The 23505-nt window shown below is 40.2% G+C and overlaps 1 protein-coding gene across 4 annotated transcripts; it reads right to left on the minus strand.

Annotated features, from left to right (window-relative positions):
* Positions 1-206: 206 nt before the first annotated feature.
* On the minus strand, positions 207-21927 carry dennd6aa (DENN/MADD domain containing 6Aa). 4 transcript variants are annotated; one of them, XR_004632964.1, is made up of 20 exons: positions 21489-21719; positions 20203-20241; positions 18958-19000; positions 16030-16142; positions 15778-15858; positions 15550-15655; positions 13673-13752; positions 13150-13209; positions 12505-12560; positions 11989-12111; positions 10112-10207; positions 9842-9936; positions 9654-9719; positions 9304-9368; positions 8239-8328; positions 7788-7951; positions 7259-7361; positions 6495-6569; positions 4620-4851; positions 3927-4463 (listed from the first exon to the last, which is right to left on the minus strand). XR_004632964.1 is itself a non-coding variant. In XM_034695603.1 (19 exons), exons 1-19 carry the CDS (start codon positions 21717-21719, stop codon positions 4720-4722), a joined length of 1818 nt encoding a protein of 605 aa, XP_034551494.1. In that variant the 5' UTR covers positions 21720-21898; the 3' UTR covers positions 207-4719. The 4 variants fall into 4 exon arrangements, 1 of the variants encoding a protein (XP_034551494.1); XR_004632963.1 differs by having other exon boundaries at positions 3927-4510; XM_034695603.1 differs by having other exon boundaries at positions 207-4851; positions 21489-21898.
* Between the last annotated feature and the right edge of the window lie 1578 nt (positions 21928-23505).

Here is a 23505-nt window from a genome sequence, read left to right on the forward strand (position 1 = left end):
GTCGTTGTGACTAATGAAAAACACAGAAAACTGATGATATGATGACATGATATGTCACCTTTAAAAGTTAACTTCCATAAATAGCGAACAGTTTAATTCCTCTGGAGAAAGAAATCACACTCAAACTGTCCAGGTGTTGAAAAACATTATATTTAGTGTCAGAAAAGAAATTAACATGATGTGGAGCAACATTATTTTTCTCTGTATTTCATAAGACATCTGTTTTAATAGCAAAATAATAATTGTACATCATATCTGGGCTACTGTTTCACTTTGCACCTTAATGTACAAAACTCTTCGTCCTCAGCAGAGGAAGAAGAGGAAAGCCCTCCATAAAATTCAAAGTGTTAAAATAAGCGTCTTCTTTTTTTTTTTTACAAATATAAAACTAACTTGGTTGCCCAACAACCAGGTGTCACAGGTTTTTACAACCATCATTTTCTGTTATTTGTCTTTACAATTATGTGTGTAACAAAAAAAAAGGCAAAATTCAAAGCGTTTATACATCATGTTACACAAAGAAGTCAAATATTCAAAAATCCATAACTCCGACAACAGGTCCCGAACAAGTGGTTTCATATCAGTGTGCAGTTAAACTCTGCACACTTACATAAAAAGCAATAACACCTGAATAACTGAAGTGACCTGTCGGGCTGTTATTGCTGTCAGTACATGTTTCTGTACGTTCTTACACGCTTAGGTTTCCAGGAATGTTCATAAATCACGTCTTTTCTCATTTTACAGACAAACGTGTTCATGTGTCATATTTGTGTTATTGCCCTTTAATTTGATGATTTCAATCAGCTGCCAGAAGACTATGTTATCATTCTGAATCTTGCTTTCCTCCTTATTGTTTTTTTTCTTTAAAGAACTGATATTAAAAAGTTTATGAAGACCCTGAAAATGACGTGAAATGAATCTACAGTGTGAGCGGATTAGAGCACATTTAAGACAGCTTGAAGTGTTGCTCTGATCGCTCCAGGTATGCTAACTTTCCCTTTCTTTGAGATGACTATGTTGGGTTTGTTCATCTTTATTCATTCAGAAAACACTACAAACACACGTCATACTTCTAAAGAACCCGTCAGAGGAACTTTCTGTCAGAAGGAAATTGAGTTTAGTGTAAGGAAAGGAAAGATTTGAAGTTTTAAGCTTCTTTTATCCAGATAGGGACAAATTCTTCTATGGTTCTGCTCTCATTCCTGTAAAACTCCAAACAACAAATCATCCCTCCATCTTTGAAGAATATGCTCCAACACTAGTGTTTTTTTTTTACTTTCTCAGAAACGTCACCATTAAGTTTCTCTAGCGTTTGTTTACCCTTGAACTTTTCTCACACAATACATTTCTATTTCAAAGGTATGGAAGCACAATCCTATCATCCGCTCATCATTACGGTTTGTTGTTGTAGTTAAGTGAAATACGATCTGGTGATAACACAGAGTCTTTTATTCTGAAAATTAACCAGATGTTTTCATTTTGTTTTGGTGCCTGACTTCCTGTCCCGCTGAATCTGAATTGTCAAAATCGAACACACAGTTTCAATTAATACTATTTAAGTCAAAGTATGAACATAACTTGCTGTCATAGCTTCCTTTTTCCACTGTCAGGAACAGGCTTCCATACCTGACTCTTTATGTTAAATTTGGACATTTTATGAGCACGTCAAAGCTGATATTACAACATCATAATCTTTTATAGGATTAAGCCCAAATAAATCTTCTCTCCTTAATTTGTGAAACTCATTGTTAGCTTCTTTAAGGCTAAATAAAACATGATGAAACCTGCTGTGACCGTTATTACACGCAGCGTTACTGCAGCAACAAGAGGCCACCCAACATTGGTTCACATTCATAGAAACAAAAACACAGTCAAACATCCTGTGAGACAACAATCTAACGTCACATCATATCTGAAGTCTTTCTTTCAACACGTCAGTTGAGCGTGAAGGAGCCGCTGTGACGTTTACATTTGTTAGTGGTAAACCATGTTCTATTTTAAAATCAGCCTTCCCCCTTTTGAAACATCATCGTCCTATGAAGAACTAGTGCACAGCAAAAAGAAAATCACACTTTGTAATATAAGCTTAAAGATTTACGTCAAAATCAACTTAATAAACTGAAATAAATTAAATTTGATGACTTTGAGCCGCTGACCTCGCCAGGTCAAGTCGCTGAAATCCTTAACTTTGAAACAAAGTTGTGTCAACTTGTGTCACTGCTGCCCAGTGAAAACCTTCCAAAGTGCAAAGAAAGCAAGATGCACTGAGCTTGTTTATCTAAGTAGCTGGAGAAAAAAACTTTCTGAAGCCAAGTAAGAAAAAGGATCGTCACATCACAAATGACAGGAAGTTAAAAAAACACTGTAAACCTTCTGTTTTCTGATGGTGAGTCAGTTTCTTTTAATATGTCTAAATTTTAACCGACTCAAAAACATAACGAGGCTTTTATCTCATGATTATTAAGAATTATTCCTTTTTGGCTTCGCTTTGTGTAAACAGAAGGGGATTCAGGCGCATTGTCCATCTTTATAGACAGCTCGTGGTTCAAAGTTCTCAAAAGAACGGACTTTGAGTTCCAGGTGAAGATTCTACCTTAATCTGGGACATTGTGGTTACACTTTTTCACAACTTTCAAATTATATTCTTGAGATCGAACAGGTTGTTATTAAGTATGCTACTACCCAGCTTTCTTACTATCTGCATAGCTGTGTTAAATACTTGATTCTGATCGGTCAAACCCCCATAACAGTAGTGAATAATTCTCAACAGACAAGAGCGAGGGCAGAGACGACCTGATCACACCTGATATTAAATCAACCCACAGAGAGGAGTCGGGTACAATCCCCCTCTGCCTGGTGACACTGTGTTAAAGACGTTAGAATGGAATGGAGTGGAAAACATCAAAGCAGAACAGAACACATCAAAGAAGAACAGAACAGAACAGAACACATCAAAGAAGAACAGAACAAAACACATCAAAGCAGAATAGAGCGGAACACATCAAAGTAGAGTGGAACACATCAAAGCAGAATGGAGCGGAACACATAGAAGCAGAATGAGGGGAGCACATAGAGGCAGAATAGAGTGGAACACATAGAAGCAGAATAGAGCGGAACACATCAAAGCAGAATAGAATGGAACACATCAAGGAAGAACAGAATGGAACACAGAGGCAGAATAGATTGGAACACATCAAAGCAGAATAGAATGGAACACATCAAAGCAGAACAGAGCGGAACACATCAAAGCAGAACAGAGCGGGACACATCAAAGCAGAACAGAGCGGGACACATCAAAGCAGAATGGAACACATCAAAGCAGAATAGAGTGGAACACATCAAGGAAGACCAGAATGAAACACATAGAAGCAGAACAGAATGGAACACATCAAAGCAGAATGGAGTGGAACACATCAAGGAAGAACAGAACGGAACACATCAAGGAAGAATAGAACGGAAAACATCAAAGCAGAACGGAACACAGAAGCAGAATAGAACACATCAAAGCAGAACAGAACACATAGAAGCAGAATGGAACACAGAAGCAGAATGGAGCGGAACACATCAAAGCAGAACAGAATGGAACACATCAAAGCAGAATGGAACCGAATGCTTCAACGCTTGAGACAGCCGGATCACACCTCATATCAAATCAGTCTAAGTTTTTAAAACAAAGTCTCCTTACCTCATATATTCAAAATAAAAAAGTTCTGTTATGCTTTTTTAAATCTCTAACTGTTCACCTTTCCCCCCTTGGCTGACTTGGCTCTATACTTTTTAAGATCAGCAGGCAAAAGATTTTCCAATCAGTCAGTTAAATCAAATTTCGGTTTTCACATGACAAGAATGACACGAGTTCAGTCAACAGAGAGACACAAAGATAATAACGACCCACATCCAGATTCATGAACGTTTCAGGACAAGACTGGATATTATCTCAGACTTTTATGATCATGTGACCTGGATGCAGAGATGTGATTGGCTCCTGAGGACGCTCCTCTACAGTCAGTTATTACGGGTCGCTGGTGCTTAATGCTGTGTGTGTGTTTTTACATATTAGTCTAATCTACATATAAAGCACTGCTTGGCTCTGCTCGGTTCAGTTTGTTTGCATAAAAAAGTGTGTGTCTGAATGTGTGTGAAGGGCACTCCGGTCCACTGAATGATGAAGTGCACTTCTTTAAAAACATTTCTTAATTAAAAATGGATGAAAAACTCCAAAGTCTGCTCCGTCTCACTGCAGCATTTCATCTTCAAGTTAAAAAAGTAAAAATTAAAAACATCAGGAAGTACAAACACTGAGGTTCTGAGGAGTTCAGGACATAAACCTCTGTCACTGAGCCGCGTGCTGGAGGAGAAAGGTGTGACGAGTCTCGGGTGCATCACACGCTCCGTCCTGTACTCGCTGATGTCTCTGTGATGGACAGCTTCCTCTTTGAGCTCACAGCCGGCTGCTTCGGCTCCTGAAAAACGATCACTTGGGTTCATTCTGTGAAGCTCCAGCTGCGTCCTGTTGGTTGTTTCAAAACCTCTCGATCACTGAGACTTAGAGGCCGCCAGAGATGCAGAAGAAGTAAATAAAACTGGATTAAGTAAACAAAAATGTGCTTTCCACATACCAGAGGAGGGTCTTTGAAACAAACAGAGGCTCCTCCAGTCCCCCAAACTTTAAAACAAGCTCAACGCGGGGCTGGAGTTGCAAACCACAGGGGCTACAGGTCAGGGTGTGGAGGGTTTGTGGAGGATCCCCTGCAGGTCCTCCGGTAATGACAGAATGACAGCGTCAATGTGGGCCCTCAGTTTGGCCACAGTCCCCGGACGCACCGGAAGCTGCTCCCGCTCCGCCTGATTCTGCAGCAGGATGAGAACAAGTGGACTGATTACTCATCACTTCATTTTGCTTGTGTCATATGAACCCACAAGGACACCACGAACATCTGGGGCTGGCCTACTGACCGTCCCAAGAGTCAGAACAAAGCATGGAGAAGCAGTATTCTGTTATTATGCAACACAGACCTGGAATAATCTCCCAGAGAGTATTAGACAAGCCCCGACTCTGACCTCTTTTGAGTCCAGGCTAAAAAACGTTCCTCTTTCATGCTGCTTACACTGCTCAATAATGGATGCAAACCTATTTTTAAACCTTACTTTTTATTTCTGTAACTACAAACTTTTAATTTCTCTTAAAAAACTGAGTTTGAATGAAGTTTAGTAACTAATTTGACTTTCTTTCTTTCTTGATCTTAGATTTTAAAATATTTTATGTTTTCATGCTTATGTTTGTTTAATGTCATATTTTAAATTGGATATTTTCTGACAAGGTATGGCGTTATAGAATTAACCTGATTTGGATCTACAATTAAGTGTTGGGCATACGGGCACCCTGCGGGTGTGTCGAGAGGTCTGAGCCAGCTTCGGGCTGCGACTCGACACAGAAAAGATTCAATGTGTGAGTCTTAATCCTTTGGAAGAAGTTCTTAGATGAATCGAATAATTAAAGGGTTTATTTTCGTTGAGACAAGATCAGTTATGTTTCTGTGTCCACAGTAAGACTCTGCAAGTTACGGACTTCAGAGCAGTGAAGGGGGCTGATCATTTATAATAATCCCTCGTAATGTATATAAATAATAAGACCCAACACTATTTACTATGTACGTTAAGTTACATAAGTACAGAGAGAGAGAGAGAGAGAGAGAGAGAGAGAGAGAGAGAGAGAGAGAGAGAGAGAGAGAGAGAGAGAGAGAGAGAGAGAGAGAGAGAGAGAGACTCTGTAAAGCACTTTGAATTGCTTTTTGTATGAATGGTGCTTTATAAATAAACTCTATTTGCTTGTACTTGGTATGTGAAAACGTATTATAATGGCAATATGCATGACATCGACCTGTGGGGGGGGGGGAGTGGTCTGGCGGCTGGGTTTTCCTTGTTTGGAATGTACGGTATGATATGGTGGCAGTACGTTATTTTGTTTTATTTATTTATATGTTTTATTTTTATTTTTATTATTTTTTTCTTCCTTCTCGTCTCTTTCTAATGTAAATGTCTATATAATCCACTCTTGTTTTTTTTTAAATGTGTAATGTGGTTTGAAGGCAAGATGTGTGATTTGATTAAATTCTCTTCTGTTTGTGGAAAAACAAAAAACAATAAAACTCAGTTTTAAAATAAATAAATAAATGAACTTGCCTTGCCCTTGCCTTTTTAACACACTGACCTTTAGAGACATGATCACATGCTGTAAATATCACAAACTGAAGCTTCAAGTGAGAAAAATAAATTATGATGCTGTTATTACTTTGTGGAGCATCCTCTGGTCTTTTGAAAGGTGTGATTTAAATCAAAGTTATTATAAATATTAGCAGTATTATTGTTGTAATGTGAGCAGTGGTGTTAAAGGCAGGTCAGGCACTATCAGTGTGAACAGTAGTAGTAGAGTCAGTGTTCGTATCAGCAGTAGTGATGCAGAGGTTCTGATCTTTGGATAAGTTCACACTGACCAGTTTATCTTTCAGCTTCAGCACCAGATCAACCGTCTCCACCTCCGAGTGCTTCTGGACCCTCTGCTGCAGATCCTACAAACAGACGAACACAAACAGGGGAAACAGTAGTTCTTAAGTAACACATAAATACATAGAACTGCTGCTAAGACTTTTAACTTCCACCAGATCCGTGTCCGGTCTGTCTCCGATCCGCTGCTTTTTTGGAACGGAGCACGGAGCAGGACCACCGGACAGCTGGAGTCATGTGACCGAGGTTTCCCTGCAGTAATCACTGAATCAAGGTTTCTCCTCCTCCTCTCCTCATCCATGTTGTCTTTCTGGTCCTCTGAAAACCTCTGACCTGTTGACTCCAGGCCTGGCTCCCCTCATCATGACGGTTTGTTGTTGTAGTTAAGTGAAATACGATCTGGTGATAACACAGAGTGTTTTATTCTGAAAATTAACCGGATGTTTTCATTTTGTTTTGGTGCCTGACTTCCTGTCCCGCTCCATCTGCTCTGTTGAGATTGATGTGTCGTGCTCCGGCATCCGGCAAAAATAGAAGTCTTGCGTATCTGATCTGGAGGACCGGATCCGAGACGCAGCCGGAACGCAACGGAGCGGATCCCTGAGTTAACACACTGACTAGAATAGAAACCTGTCAGATCTGGTGCCGGGAAGGACTGGACACAGATCTGGTGGAATTTGGCCGTAAGGTTCTGAATTACGTGTTGGTATTTGAGGGGAATGCAGAGACCCTCCCTCCCTCCCCCCCTCCTCACCTCCTCACACAGCGCCTCCAGGTGCAGAGCCTCCAGCTTCTGGGTCATCTCTCGCCTCCTGTTTCGGAACCAGCCGTCAAAGTTTGGAGACTTGAGGAAATGCCTGAAGGGAACACACACGAGCCCACATGAAGCTCAGGAAGACACATTTACACACCACTGAGTTTACAGCTGATTAACTCCTGACACATCCACACAGCTCTAAGTGAACCTGAACATTCCCACCCGCTGATATTCAACATCATCTCACGACATGAGAACAGCAGGTGCAGACTCTTTGTTGTGTTATTTACAGAAACCCAACGTTAATCCACCGAGAGCAGAGCACTTTGCAGCATTTATCAAGTAATGCTGAGAGGGAAAACTTCCTCTAATAGGCAGAAACCTCCAGCAGGACCAGACTCATGGTGAACAGCCATCTGCTGGGAACACGTTGGGCTACTGTACGATAAAACATGTTGATTTGTGAGGACAGGTGTCCTCCAGTTTGGCGCTATGTCGAAATAAATATGTGCATGTGTGTGTGCACCTGTAGAGTCCTATCCAGTCTCCTTTCAGTCTGGATGTGAGCTGAGGTCCAGCTTTCTCCAGCGTCTTCATGAAGTCCTGCTGGATGAACGGTCGCAGCTGAGGAGGAGCTTTCCAGGGACAGATGGACTTCTGGAGAGGCATGAGGCTGGCTACGTATCGCTCCTGTAACACACACAGGCAGGGAATGTTGTAAAAGGGGCTTTGCAGCAAACATTGGAGCAGAACAATCAATAAAATCATGACTTCCAACTTCCATTAACCTGTCAAGGAATGCTAAAACTCAACCTCAATGAGTACTAGAGGTTTTTTTAGTCATAAAAGACTGGAGAAATACAGACTATTATTACTTTGGCTGATATGGTTCATTTTTTGATGTAGTCAGTATCAGTCCATGTAAGGATTATTAAAGCCCAAGACCTAAAGTGCTGATATAAATGATCTGTTGTTACCAGAGGAATGATGAAGCTCTGTGTCAGCTCTAAGAAGTAGCGTCGAAGAATTGCATTCTGGGCCGGCGATGGTCTCTTCTGCTGAACACCCTGAAGAACAAAAAAATCAACAAATATCATCAACAAACAGAATCATCAAACTACAACAAGGAAGCATTGACAAACACTGCATTGCTATAAAGGATGACGTCAGGGGATAAACTCCAGAAAGAAAACAGTGGCCACTCTGGCAGTAACTTCTGGGCCGCAATTGGCATATTAGCTAAATTTTGAATATTGATTTATAACATTTATATTTTACTATTTTAATATTTACCTATTTTAACATTTAACTATTTTAATGTTTAACATTTATATTGAACATTTATATCTAACATTTATATTTAACATTTATATTTAACTTTTTTAATATTTAACATTTAACATTTATATTTAACATGTAACATTTATATTTAACATTTATATCTAACATTTATATCTAACATTTATATTTAACATTTAACAATTATATTTAACATTTAGATTTAACATTTAGATTTAACATTTATATCTTACATTTAGATTTAATATTTAGATTTAACATTTATATCTTGCATTTAGATTTAACATTTAACATTTATATCTAATATTTAACATTTATATTTAACATTATATTAAACATTTATATTTAACATTTAACATTTATATTAAACATTTATATTTAACATTAAACATTTTCCAATCAACATTTAGATATAACATTAAACATTTACATTTAGATGTAAAATTTAGATTTAACATTCAAGTTTTATATTTAACATCACATTAAGATTTATATTTAATATTATATTATAATATAACTTAATATTTTGGGTAATTCCTTTACGCTAAGTCTGCAGAAATGCCCACTTACAGAAAGGGGGCATAAAGGAGTCAGAAGGTCTGAGAGATCCCTCACACACTTGAAGGTTGGACAGTCAGACAGCTCTAAGCCCTCACGGATTTAGCGGGAACGCACCTCAAAGTCAGTGAGTGTGTGAGTGTGGACGTTGAGATCCGGCCAAGCACTCGAATTTGGGGTCTCACCTTCTGAAGCTGTTTGATGATTTCTTCATCTTTGTTCAGGTACGGCTTGTACGCAGTATACACACCTGTAACACGCACACACAAAATCAACACATGGAAACTTTTACTGATACTTTCACTCAAATGAAGTTCATCATGTAAGAAATACATTTTAGTTTTACTTCAACGATACACCTTTTTTTATTTTGAAGGATTTCTGGGTTTTTATTTTTGTAAAGATGAATTATAAGAAAAATTTACTCCACTTTCCATAAAGAGTGTCTCTGTACTCTTAGTTATACTTTAACAAACTCTTCACTCGTCTGTATCTGTATTAGACAGTAGTTGTTGTGCAGAGTGTGAAGGGTTACCGGGCTTAGAGTCCAGAGTTTTGAGGTTTTTCAGTTTCTTGACCTTCATCTGCTTGGCCATCTCTCCTGATGAGCAGACACAGAGAAACCAGACAGGTTAATTATCCTGCACGTTGCAGAAGCACTGACAGGGTGGATGTACTGCAGCTGTAGTGAGCTGCATGAAGCTTAAATACTTTAACTCCTACCTGCTTGCTTCATGTCTCCGATGCGGATGATGTGCGGCCAGTGCTGCAGTGTTTTAGCAAAGAAAGGATTGGTCACTCCCAGAATGACTGATGGCCTGGAAACGGAGAACAGAGACACACAGCGATGATTATTTTATCCTCATATCGTGCAGGCTTTATTGATTCAGACGTAAAAACAGGAAAAGACACTGAGCTGGAGCTAAATCAAAACAAATCAACAACAAGCCAAAAACAGAGAGCTTACAAACGTGCTGAATGGACTGTACTCACGGCGCCTGCGTCCGGGTCGTGTACTCCTTAAACTCGCTGTCGTGGATGGTGAAGTACGGCCGGAAGTCGCTGCAGTAACGCAGCGGAGAGATACAGCTGCAGAGAGACACAAAGAAGAAGGAGTGTTTATGTCTGAAGATAAATAACGTGAAGCTTCATGAGCAGAAAGGGGAGAGCTGCAGATATCAGGAGGTCGGTGAGTCATTTCCAAACTTTTCAGAAAGAACAGCAGAAACTTTAAGAGCTTTGAAACGTAAACTGAAATGGATTCATGTTGAAAACTATGCGTCCTTTTTTGTTTAAAAGCTACTTCACTCAGGAGGACATTTTCTTTGTTTATGGTCATGCATCTGTTGTTACAAATAAACACCAAACAAACACACTGAAGTGGATCAAACTGACTCCAGAGTGGTGAAGTAGGGATGGGTACCGAATTCGGTACTTTTATAGGTACCGACTGAATTCCGTTAGTACTATTGAGTACCGATTCACGTAAAATCAAACGGTACCGTGTTTCGGTATCTAAACACATCCTTGTGACTGTGAGGGAGTCGAAGAGGAGGTGATTTTCCATACTTTAGCCCTGTAATAAAGTTTGAGACTGATCAGGTGCATGTCTTTGCTCTCTGCGTCTGCACAGGAGCACGCCAAACGGAGCCTGCAGCTGACGGGCTCGAGCACTCACCGCGAGGTAGAGCTGCAGTAGGATTAAGTTGAGACGGACTCTCTTGCTCCGACTACCTGCCCTGTTTAAAACCGTTCCTGTGTGCGTGAATGCCCAACAAGTAAGTTGTGTGTCTTGTTATTATAAAGAGACGGAGAACTGACTTTTTCCCATCTGCAGGCATTCACATGTGTTCATTGATAAACTCCTGAAAGAGCAACTAGACGCCATGAGCACGTGTCAGCCATAGCCTGTAAATAAAAATGGACAGCGTTGCTCCGCCTCTTCCCGTTGTACAGTTCTGAAGCCAAAAAATCCCACATCTGGGCGCAGCCATTGAGCAGCCAGAGCCTGCAAAGCCACAGAGTTTCTGTGGTTGCAACGGTAACAAGCTCCACCCTACAGCGTAGTGTCATAGGACGCTGTGTGTCCTTTGAAGTTTCCCTCTACGGCGACTGTGAATCAAAGGAAACCCGGAAGTAAAACCCAGTTTTTTAAACTCTAATAACTAACGAAAAAGAAACTATTCAGAAAAAAGAGGCATTGTACACAAAACAGTCAAATAATAACTACATATCACCAAAGCATACGGGTGTGAGAAACACTTGTATGATGTGTATTTATTTTTTAAGGTTTGACTGCAGCCCCATTCAAATGAATGGGGGAGACGGATTTTTTGACCTATACTGCAGCCAGCCACCAGGGGGCAGACGCTCTGCTGAAAGCTTCACTTCTAGCCGAGCGAGGTGCACCCCTGGTGTCAGCTAATATAGCTAATCACCTATATAATCCTGTTTCTGTTCATTTCATGTTGAAGACATTTATATATACAAACAGTTGGATGTTGTTTTGATATATTTGTTAAAGTTTATATATTGAGAAATAAATATGTTACATTTTAAAAATTTGAGATTTTATTATTAAACAAATTAACATTTATTACCACATAAACACACAAAGGTACCGGGCATCGGTACCGTATCGGTTCAAATGTGAAAGGTACACTGAAAAATAAAACTCAACATTTGTTGATAATGTGTAATGTGTTTTTCTTTTTGTTACAATTGAATTTATAAAGTTGGTATTGGAAAAAGAATCTTTACGGAACCTGTATTGAAATGAAGGTATCGGTATTGGTACTGGTATCGAACATTTTTGAACAATACCCAGCCCTAGGGTGAAGTCAAACCATCACACATCCTCTCAAACTCACCTGACCAATGCGAGCACGGTGTCTGACGACTCTGCAGGCGATGGCGCCATGACCACAAGTGCTTCACCTAATAACACCAACTCCCAGAGCATCTGGATGTGGAAGAAGACTGGGTAGAAACATCTGGAAGAGAGGAGAGAGGGATTAAATTACGATATCCTCCCCTAACATGAGTCATTATGACATCAGTGTCACCATGACCCTCTTTGTGGTGTTTTTAGTTACATTTTTTTGCCATTATGGATAGGACAGCTGAAGAGAGACAGGAAACGTGGGGAGAAGAGAGAGTGGGAGGACATGCGACACATGTTAGCGGTCGGGAGTCAAACCGGCAACCTCTGCACCAAGGAATATAGCCTCCGTATGTGGGGCGCTACACATACGCTAGGGCACCAGTGCCCAAATGTTTGGTGTTTTCAAAGGTGATAGTGTGAAAGTGTGTGGATTAGGAGCTGATGCAGTACCATCGCTGGCCACCAGGTGGCAGCAGAGTATAAAATGAGCCTGTGTTCTCACCTGAAGAGGTCGACTTCATGAATGGTTGGGAGCACGATGGACACCTGACTGTCAGTCTGAGAGACAGAAAAACAAATGTTCACAAACAATAAAGACTAACATCAGAGGAGCACGGAGCAGGACCGCTGGACAGCTGGAGTCATGTGACCGAGGTTTCCCTGTGGTAATTACTGAATCAAGGTTTCTCCTCCTCCTCTCCTCATCCATGTCGTCTTTCTGGTCCTCTGAAAACCTCTGACCTGTTGACTCCAGGCCTAGCTCTGCTCATCATGACAGTTTGTTGTTGTAGTTAAGTGAAATACGATCTGGTGATAACACAGAGTGTTTTATTCTGAAAATTAACTGGATGTTTTCATTTTGTTTTGGTGTCTTACTTCCTGTCCCGCTCCACCTGCTCTGTTGAAATTGATGTGTCATGCTCCGGCGTCCGGCAAAAATAAAAGTCTTGTGTTTCTGATCCGGAGGGTTCCAACCTGCCGGATCAGAGATGCAGCCGGAACGCAACGGAGTGAATAGAATAGAAACCTATCAGATCTGGTGCTGTGACGGATCGGAGACAGACCGGACATGGATCTGGTGGAATTGGGCTGTAAATGTTGAAAACCACTGCTTTTCATGTGTGTTTGTGCGTGTGTGTGTGATCACCTGGGCAGACTGGACCAGCTGAGAGGTTCCTGGTTTGTCGTAACAGGTCGGGATGCGAACCTGCAGCAGAACACAGATTAAACGAAGTGGTCTCACTCATCAAACATTCATGACGGTGTTCACATCGGGGCTGAGAAAAGGTTGTTTGCTGACCCTGTTTGGTAAAGACGGATTTGAGAGCTATACATTTTGAAAGCGTACTAGAAGCAAGTTGTAAATATTATAATTGTCATTGCAGATATCCACAACATCCTCCCCTTTTTAAAGATGAACAAGAGATGAAAAACAGCTTCTGTAAAGTCTACGATGAAAACAAGAGTCTGTAAATCTGTGTGTTCATGTTTCAGAGCCACGAGTAAACATCAGTGTCCTTTTCCCATCGGTGCTTAAGCTGCTGTGACGAGACTTCCTGACGTCTACTGTTTGTGCACGTGTGTGTGTGTGTGTGTGTGTGTGTGTGTGTGTGTGTGTGTGTGTGTGTGTGTGTGTGTGTGTGTGTGCATGTGTGCGTGCATGCTTTTACCTTGATGACGACGCCCATTATGGGCAGCGTGAGGATTCGTCCAGGATGAGGCGTGGGCCAGCGATCTATGTCGTTACAGGCTGTGGATCAGAAACAGAAACGCGATCCGTCTGAATCAGAGTCTCGTGATAATAAAGGTTATCCACACTCAGCTGATGATACAGCTTCATCAAGGCGTGTCTCTTTAATATCCAAGGTTTCTAAAACCCTTACAGAGAGGCGTTTAAATGGCTTCTCTAAAGTGTTAGTGCAAAGTTAGAGACGAATCAGCAGCTTAAAAAAGAAGAGCAAGAAAAGGTTTCCTTCAGCTCGACACGCGGACACTTTGAGAAGCCCGTCCCTGAGCTGGGGACACTTTTATTCAGCTGAGGTTAATTGAATTTAGTTTGTGTGCTGTTAGAATGTTATCTGCACAAAGAGGCGACATGCTTCTTTCCAGTGGAAGTGTCCTTGTGAGTCCAGATGTCCACAGAAAGAGTCTTCAAAAGGAGCTTCAAGTGTTTCTTGTATTTTTTTTTAAGATTGTTCTCCATTTCAGGGATGTTTTTCAGAAACGGACTGTAAGATATTTTATTTTTCAAGGTGACTGCAGACAAATATAATAATTTCACTGTAGAAGAGGAAAGAATCGTGTCTCTGTGTCTCTTTGTGAAAGCTCAAGACTAAATGTAAATACTTTGTCACGAGGGAGAGGTTTTAAACATTCATCATCATAAAACTGGCTTTACTGAGACTTAAAGCTGGGGTTGGTAGTCAGATTTAGATCCACTTTTTGTTATATTGGTTAAAATGATCTTATGTGATGGTAATCAATACATAATGTGTTGTCAAAAAAGAGGTAAAAAAAGCCTCTATCTACAGCCGGAGTAAACCTGGGAAAACACCAACCAATCCCTGCCATCAGGAGCCAAATTGTGAAACCAATCAAATCCCGTCCTGCCGTTCTGCTCGCCTCCTGCACGTACATTTCATGTTTGTTTGTGTTTTTAACTTCCACTATGATAATGTTTTGGTGTTTTCTTACCGCTGACATGAGTTGACGAAGTGCAAAATACAAATGATGTGCTGAGGACCGGTTTTCAATCAGTCACGATCATATGGTCTCAAAGCAGCGGCACTCCTGCATGTGAGCGGGTACGTCGTTTTGGAGGAGGGGGAGGAGGGGTTAGACAGAGTCCTGAGGAAATGCTGCATTCAAATTCATGCTAGTTTTCCGTGGCTACCAACCCCAGCTTTAAGTGATGTTTAAAGTGTAACATCAGGTTGTTTGCACAAGAGACAGTCAGACAGGTAAAGGCTCATTTATGCTTCCTTTATGCATGAGAATAGATACCTAGATTGAAAATGATGTAACCATCACTACACACATACTCAAATTAGTCTTTTAGGTTGTTGAGAAATAAGCAAAGGTACATCAGACTTCCACCAGATCCGCTGTGGTCCGGCTCCGTGCTCTCTCGTCAGTGAACACCCACCGTTTGTGTTTTCAGAACGCAGCACAGAGCCACACCGCCGGACAGCTGGAGTCATGTGACCGAGGTTTTCCTAATTACTGAATCAAGGATGCTCCTCCTCCTCTCCTACGACCTACCGTATCAGAGATGCAGTCGGAGGAGATCCAGTGGAAGTTAACACATTGACTAGAATAGAAACCTATCAGATCAAGCGCTGTGAAGCACCGGAGACAGACCGGACACAGATCTGGTAGAATTTGGCGGTCATTAAAAACATCCACTGTGTTCTCAAAAAGTTCCACCGTCTTTTAAAGTATCCTCCTTCAAGACAAGCGGTACTTGAAAGTTTGGTCTGCATCAGTGAGCGGAGTACAGGCTGAAGGCCTCATCCGTATCTGTGTGTGTATCCGGCATCAGACTTACCCGCCTCGAGACACGGCTCCTGTTTCTCAAAGTATTCTGGAGCCATGATCTTCAGCAGGGAGTGGAAGAAGGTCACGTAGGGCAGCTTGCTGATCAAGACCAGAGACTGTGAAGAAACCAGAATCAGCTTTATTAGGACATAAACAGCTTGAACAGCTTGTTGGCAGCAGAGGAGCATATTGATAGTTGAGTGGTGTGTTATTGATGCATTGATTGATTGACTCTGACCTTCTGGAAGTATCCTCTCTTCAGGGATTTGTCTCGCACCTGACGGAAGTACACGTAGCCGTAGTAATGTCCCTGGTCTCTCTGCAACACAGATCACAGTTTAATATCTCTATGTATAAGCTGTGTGTGTGTGTGTGTGTGTGTGTGTGTGTGTGTGTGTGTGTGTGTGTGTGTGTGTGTGTGTGTTTGTGTGTGTGTGTGTTTGTGTGTGTGTGTGTGTGTGTGTGTGTGTGTGTGTGTGTGAGTCCCCACCTTTAGACAGGGCGGTGCATCACGGTCTGTGTTTTCTAGGAAGCAGCCGAGCGACGACTTCCGGTTCGATCCCTGACGGAAGCGGAAGCAGAACTGGGTGTCGCCCAGACAACCTGAGAGACAACAGAGCGATGACGGGGTGTTTACAAAGGTTTCATTATTAACAAGCTTTTTATTTACTACGTTATTTCTGATAAGGTAACATGTTTGAAACTTCTCTCATTTCAAATCAGCTTAAAGCCTCCCTCTTCAAAAACACGCATACCTGACCTCCACTCCCTCCAGACCTCTGCTCTGTCCTTCTGTATATTACAGCTTTCTCTTTTGTTTTCTAACTGTTTTTCACTTTGTGTAAAGCGTCTTTGAGTACCTGAAAAGCGCTGAATGCGTTTTATCAATTATTATATATTGTTGTTGTTGTTTTTATTCATTTTTGTTTTATTACAGGCCAATCAGTGAACAGCTGTTTCTTGATGGGTTGTTTTGAACAGCCGGACTAAGGTGTTACTAATTTTTTTTATTGTATACTGTTCCTTCTGCCACTCCTCTGTGAGTATTTATCAGGTAACTTTCAGTTCAAGAAAACTCCAGTGTGAGTTTATACTTCGCTTTAGTATTCCTTTTCTCTCCGTCATCTAGGTTTTTTTCAGATTCTTGGACAAACAGGACGAGGAAGCGAAGAGGACGAGGAAATAGGAAGAGCCCGATGAGTCACTGACTGCTCTTTAACTTCCACATGACCTCCGCAGAGCAAGAAGAGAGAGAGAGAGAGAGAGAGAGAGAGAGAGAGAGAGAGAGAGAGAGAGAGAGAGAGAGAGAGAGAGAGAGAGAGAGAGAGAGAGAGAGAGAGAGCTGGAGATAACCTAAACACACACACACACACACACACACACACACACACACACACACACACACACACACACACACACACACACACACACACACACACACACACACACACACACACACACAAACACACACACACACACACACACACTTTAGCTCACAATCAGACTTACAGGCATTCCACTTTAGAGGACACACACACACTTCCTAAAGCTCAGCCATGACGTCATGCATCGTGTAATGTTGAGACCACCCAGTGTGAAACTCAGATCTGAATCTCCATCTGAAGAGCTAATTTTTATCAGAGACTGTCAGAACATTTTAAACTAATAATCATGACAAAATGTTTATTTTACCCCAGAACTCGTTACAGATTTTATTCAAAGTGAGAGAAAAATGTAAAGTTATGTTCCCTATGTATACAATCTAAAGGAGACTGTTATGTGATCTCTTTACATCTTTACATTTTACATTCTCACCAAAGAAAAGAGAAAACTGTTCTCCTTTTTACTTTTTCTCTTCTCCCCTGTCTTTTAAAAATAATAAAAATGGGAGAGTAAGGGGAGATAGAGCGTACAGCCGGCATGGTTACGTCAGACTTCCTCTCATCCGTCAACAACCACCGGTTGCGTTTTCAGAACGCAGCACAGAGCAGGACCACAGGACATCTGTTGAGATTGATGTGTCGGTCTCCGGCATCTGGCAAAAATTGCAGTCTTGTGTATTTGATCCGGAGGACTCCGACCTGCCAGATTAGAGACGCAGCCGGAACGCGACAGAGCGGATCCAGTGGAAGTTAACACATAGATTAGAATAGAAACCTATCAGATCCGGTGCTGTGACTGATCGGAGACGGACCGAACACGGATCTGGTGGAATTTGGCCAGTCTGCCTTCTGTTATCAAGGTGCCAACTTAATAACCCTGGTGATGTACTGGCCCTCACTGCCCATATATCCTCACCTGTCTTCATGTTTGGGTGTTAGGGTTCATTAGGGGTCATGTGGTTGATTATGAAACTCATCTGTAGAGTGTTAACAGGAATCAAAGTCAATCAAAGATGTGAGACTGAATTACAGGAAACGGTAACAGAGAGAGTGAGCAGTGTGATGACTTTCTCTTGGGGACACACCTTCAGTGTATATATTTAGCAGCTCTGTACGTATTGTTTCCTAATCCTGTCGTCATCCTGAGGCCAGCAGGTTCGTCAGCTTGACCGCATGCTGACTCACAGTAAACAAAATACACACCTGCAGATAAGCATACACACACTCCTCAGAGGTGTTTGTGGTGTGTGCGTGAACACTACTCTTCTTTCATCTTCAGTCTGGTGTTACATGAGGAAAAAGTTGCATGCAAGCTTACTTCCAGGATCCAAATTGTAGAATAGATCTACTTCTTTGGGGCGTCAGAGTACCACACGGCACAGTTTCAGATCTTATTGTACAAGTCATGAGTGAGGCTCTGTTTCTACACCCCGTGTTTTGTTTTTATCTATATTTAGTGGGTTTATAGCATGGTTAACTCTCTGATTGCTCTCTGAAGTAGGTGTGCGTGCTTGAGATGTCCGCCAAAGCAGTTTAAACAAGTTGTGGATTTGGGTGAGGAGTAATAATCCAAGTTGAGGGGCAAGTCAAAGGCAAAGGGAACACCGTCCATCTCTCTCCTCCCTTCCTTCCTTCATTGAAACAGGGGGATGGGGGAGGTACAGCGAGAAGCCTTAACCAGGCAGGGATGACCTCTAACACAAACAAGCTTCTCACACTGGCTCTGCCTCACCCGTCTTCTTTCAAACATCTCTCTTCAGACTCTTCTCTTGTTCCTTCTCACGCAGTTTAACAACCTACTCTGACTTCTTATCAGGTATTTTATGTCTTCAAAGTTGCACTAAGGGAGAGTTGCAGTGACAGTAACAGTATTCTGTTCTGTTTTCAGAAAGGTCAAATTAAAAGCACGAAGTTGCACTAAGGGAGAGGTCAATTTCAACACTGTCAAATGAACCAACCACACGTAACCATAACATTAAGCCGGTCTCTGCAGTGGTCTCTGATCTGAACATTAAAAAGGTGGAAGAGGAACTCACCTGAATTGGAGTCAGGAAAGGAAAGGTAGCAGATGCTTGTTTTCTGAAAGAGAAGAGAGATTAATCTGTTGAAGTTCTCTTAGCGGTGTTATGTCAATCGACAGGCGTAAATACAGTTTGTTTTTGTGTTAATTAAACAATTCATCCCACAAACAATCAGTGGTGAGTCTGAATTCTTGTTGATCATCCTGGTAAATAAAGCAAAAATAAAAGCCTCAATAAAAAGTTAAATATATTAATAAAAAATGTTTTCCTTTAACAAAACTATAAAAAAAATAATTTAATTTTAAATTTAGTTTATCTTTATTTGATTTGATCTTCATTTTATTTTATTTTATTTGTATTTATTTGTATTTTATTCCTTCTTTAATAATAATAATAATAATAATAATAATAATAATAATAATAATAATAATAATCATAATTCATAGAATTTATATAGCGCTTTTCTAAGTACTCAAAGTTGCTTTACATAAGGCAAAACTAAAAATAAAACATATAAACAAAACAAAACAGGGACAGAGGTGGGGCAGGGGGAGAGGTCATGTGTTGTATGCTTTTTGGAGCAGGTAGGTCTTGAAGTGGTTTTTGAATGATTGAAGTGAGTCAGAGTTGTGGATGTGTGGAGGGAGAGAGTTCTAGAGAGTGAACTCTCTCCCTCCACACACTTAATCTGTGTGACTTAATCTATACATTGTAATATTCCATACATACTCTGTATTTTGTTTTTAAAAATGAGACATTTGGAAACTGATACTTGGATGATTGTAAAGCTTAAATACTTCTAGAAATAGTTTGACTTTCTTACATACTGTTTATAAGAGCTCTGTAATGACCGAATTTCCCTCCCCGGGATAAATAAAGTCTATCCAATTCTGATTCTGAATTAATATCATTATTATTTATTTTTCCTTCATTCACCTACCTCATTTTTTTTCTTATTATACACGATGAAAATCACTTGCCTATATTGTTTACATCGTTCTACAGGTCTTTGAAAAAATAAATAAATAAATAAATAAAACACCAAGGTTGCTGAAAGTTTTGGCTGGAGATTCACAATCTTTGAATCCTGTGTTCGATCCGCTCTCCTCGCGCCCTATGGCCGGTTGATTTTGGTATTTGTTAACTGACAAATAGCCATTACACTTACTAACAAACCTGAAAATATTACAAATAATCTTACATTTTTATATTAATAATAATAGTTTTACATTTATCAAATTTAAAATAATTTGAACTCACCTCTTTCTCTGACAGCTTGGAATGATGAGGATAAATAACCTGGAAGAAACAAGAAAGATATCATGAATCCAAAAACTGTGACCCTCTTTTGAAACAAACTTCAGCACCTTTTATTTTTACCACAGTCTCTGACGTATGTGGCAACAATTATTGTGTCTCTAATAACTCTTTCTTACTGCTACCTGCCTAGTTTCTGTTCATTTAATATAACACCCTTTTTTCACAGACTACATGGCTACCACTCGTGTCTAATGTGGCCTCAACTATTTCCTACATCTGTTTTTCATATAACAAGTCAAAAGAAGTTGTAACTTGTTATGCATATGACTATTAATACGGGACTAAAATGTTACGATTGCTCTACAAATCTAAAGGTTTGAAGCTGGAGTTAAATGTGTCCCTGCTGTGTTCAGATTTAAGCATGGTGTATTCAATTAACTGTGACTTAATCTTCATTTAATGTAAGATTATTATGTATACAAGCTCTCTCTCTCTCTCTCTCTCTCTCTCTCTCTCTCTCTCTCTCTCTCTCTCTCTCTTTCTCTCTTTCTCTCTCTCTCTTTCTCTCTCTCTCTCTCTCTCTCTCTCTCTCTCTCAAGACGAACATTAAAAACACCCCCATGACCTCTGGAAACCTGTGACCAAACAGCAGAAGTCCCAAACTATCTGCCTCCACATTCCTGGCACCAGTTTGGTTTCAGAAAAAATCCCTCCATTTATAAAGTGAAAGAAGGCTCTGAAGTCTTTCTCTTGTTAAAGAGGAAGTGAAATAGAAAGCTCTGCAGGAATATGAAGTCAGATTGGGGGCAGGGACTTAATAAACATGCAGAATGTTGTGAGCTCTATATCCAGACCTGATCCAGACCTCCTGTGGGAACAACAGGTGTTTTTATTATTTTATCCTACAGTGACTACAGAGGAGGATTCACACCCTGCATGCATGAAGAAATTCACTCTAAAATGAAGAATGACAGCAAATGCATCCATGTGAAGAAGAGTCTGGACCCAGCTGCTGGGACAGGCTAACCCCTGGGAAGATAGCACAAACACAACCCACTTTAGCTACCTGGTGAAGGCTTGTACATGACTCCGATTTAAGCAGCATTTATCTCTGACTGTGTGAGCACTGTTTGATGAATAAGAAGCTAAAAACACCACAAACTCATATCTGGGTGGAGAGGTTTGTATACTATTGTCCAGGAAGTAGTCGGAGCCTTCGATAACTGCTAACTGAGGCATGTTCAGCTGCTAAGAAGATGAGTCTACATGACCCGCCCGCCCCTCACCTCCACCGCCTGTCCCAGCTCCAGGTCGAAGCCCACCACACAGATGCAGTGCAGCCAGGTGGAGAAGCGGTCCCAGGGCAGCAGGAGAGCCTCCTCCGGGTCCTCGTCTCCTCCGGCCCCGGGTGGGAGAGTGATCTCCTCGGCCGGGGAGATGCTACTAGCGTCCTGGTCGTCCAGATCCTCCGGCTCCTCGACCTGCTCCCCCAGCTCCTCCGGGCCTTGCAGAGCCATGGCGATGGCCCGACACGGACTCTCAGACGGTCTTGAGAATGTTAACGACCACCCAGGGAAGTCCTGAACGGCTACAGACCGCTACAGACCGGTACCCCTCAGGCAACTACAGGAGACCAGCAGCGGTACAGAAACTAGACACCTAGCTAGCAGCATAGCACAGCAGCAGCAAGAGCGTACGTACGACGTGATGATGTAACCTGAAACATCATCGCGTAAAGACGTCCCCGGATCTGTCTTGTATTCAAGTGAAGTTGCAGATTCTTCTGGAGGCTTAGTCAAAATAACGAGACAGATATTTCACGATTATTAACTAAATTTATGATAAATTCTTGATAATAGACTTAAATGTTGTGCTTTAATGCTGAAAATAATAAATGTTGCATCCAAATATGGATTTTCTATACGAAATGTACCTTCTATGTAACATAAATATCAACAATTTGTCAGTTTAATAATCAGTAAATTAAGATAATTTTATAAAAGTTTTTTTTAGTAGTTAATTAAAAAATAAAAAAGCAAACCAAAAACAAACAAATAGTTGCTGATACTTTTTTGCAAACATAAAGATTTTATTTCATATTCTCATATCTATATATCTATATATACTTATTATTTATATTGCACATTGCACATTAACTGCCTCACAGTGCACATTCAATTTTGTCTTTTAAACTTTTTACCTATCACTTTCAAACTATTCACACCTTGTGAAATATTTATATAAACTTTTAAATTCTATTATTATTTTATTTTCATTTATCTATTAGTGTTTGCATTTTTATTTTTTACTTTATTATTATTATCATTATTTTCTTCATTTGTGCGCTGATTTTGTACTAATCTCTACTATATTTATGTTGCTGCAACAACCGAATTTCCCCACGGGGATCAATAAAGTATAATCTTATCTTATTTTTTCTTCTAATTAAATGGAATAAATCAGGAGTTTCAGGGTGCATGACTGGTGGTTGGATTAAAAAAGCAGTTGGAAAATTATGCAAGTTGTAAAAAAAAAATTGACTTTTTTCTGTACAGTTTAAAGACTCAATTTTTAATTTGTTAACCCAAATAAATAATAATAATAATAATAATCTTAATTTTTAAAGCACTTTTTTAAACAAAGTTGCGTAGTACTTCACATAAAAAATAAATAAATAAATAAATAAATGGAGATTTATCAAAAGTCATTGGATAATAAATGATGGCTGCAGCGGTAAATATTAAAAATGATGGCCAATTTAAAAATTGTGTTAAAGTCCTAATTTTAAGCAGACTATTCTTTATGTGTCTTCCTCAATCAAGATTCTGTGATTGTCTTTTCAAACCTTAATTAATTCTCAAAAGCACAGTCCCTCATTTCAAATATCGTCCAGATCACATACACATTAAAAAACAATGAACACACACATAATGAGTCACACAAACAGTAGAACGAAATTTGTAGCGTGAATGGGTGTTAAAGTTTCAAAGGCAACTCAATGTGTCACAAATGTTTAACCTGTTCAGTAACGTCACAATTTTGACATTTTAAATATGAATTTAACTCAAGGATAACATTCAGATGGACTTTGCTCAGTTCACAATCAACAGAGGACGATGTTGAGCAGAAAGAGGCAGTTACTGGATTTTATTTGTCCCGTGAAATAAATCACAATTATAGATAAAGCTATAAAAAAAAAAACTGAGAAACTTATCTGACATATATGCTGGACGTTTCAAGTTATGATTAAGAAATCTTGAAGAAAATGTACGGTAGAAACATAACATTCTTCAGTTCTACCAT

Source organism: Notolabrus celidotus, chromosome 1 (genome assembly GCF_009762535.1).
Source record: "Notolabrus celidotus isolate fNotCel1 chromosome 1, fNotCel1.pri, whole genome shotgun sequence".
Taxonomy (NCBI): Eukaryota; Metazoa; Chordata; class Actinopteri; order Labriformes; family Labridae; genus Notolabrus; species Notolabrus celidotus.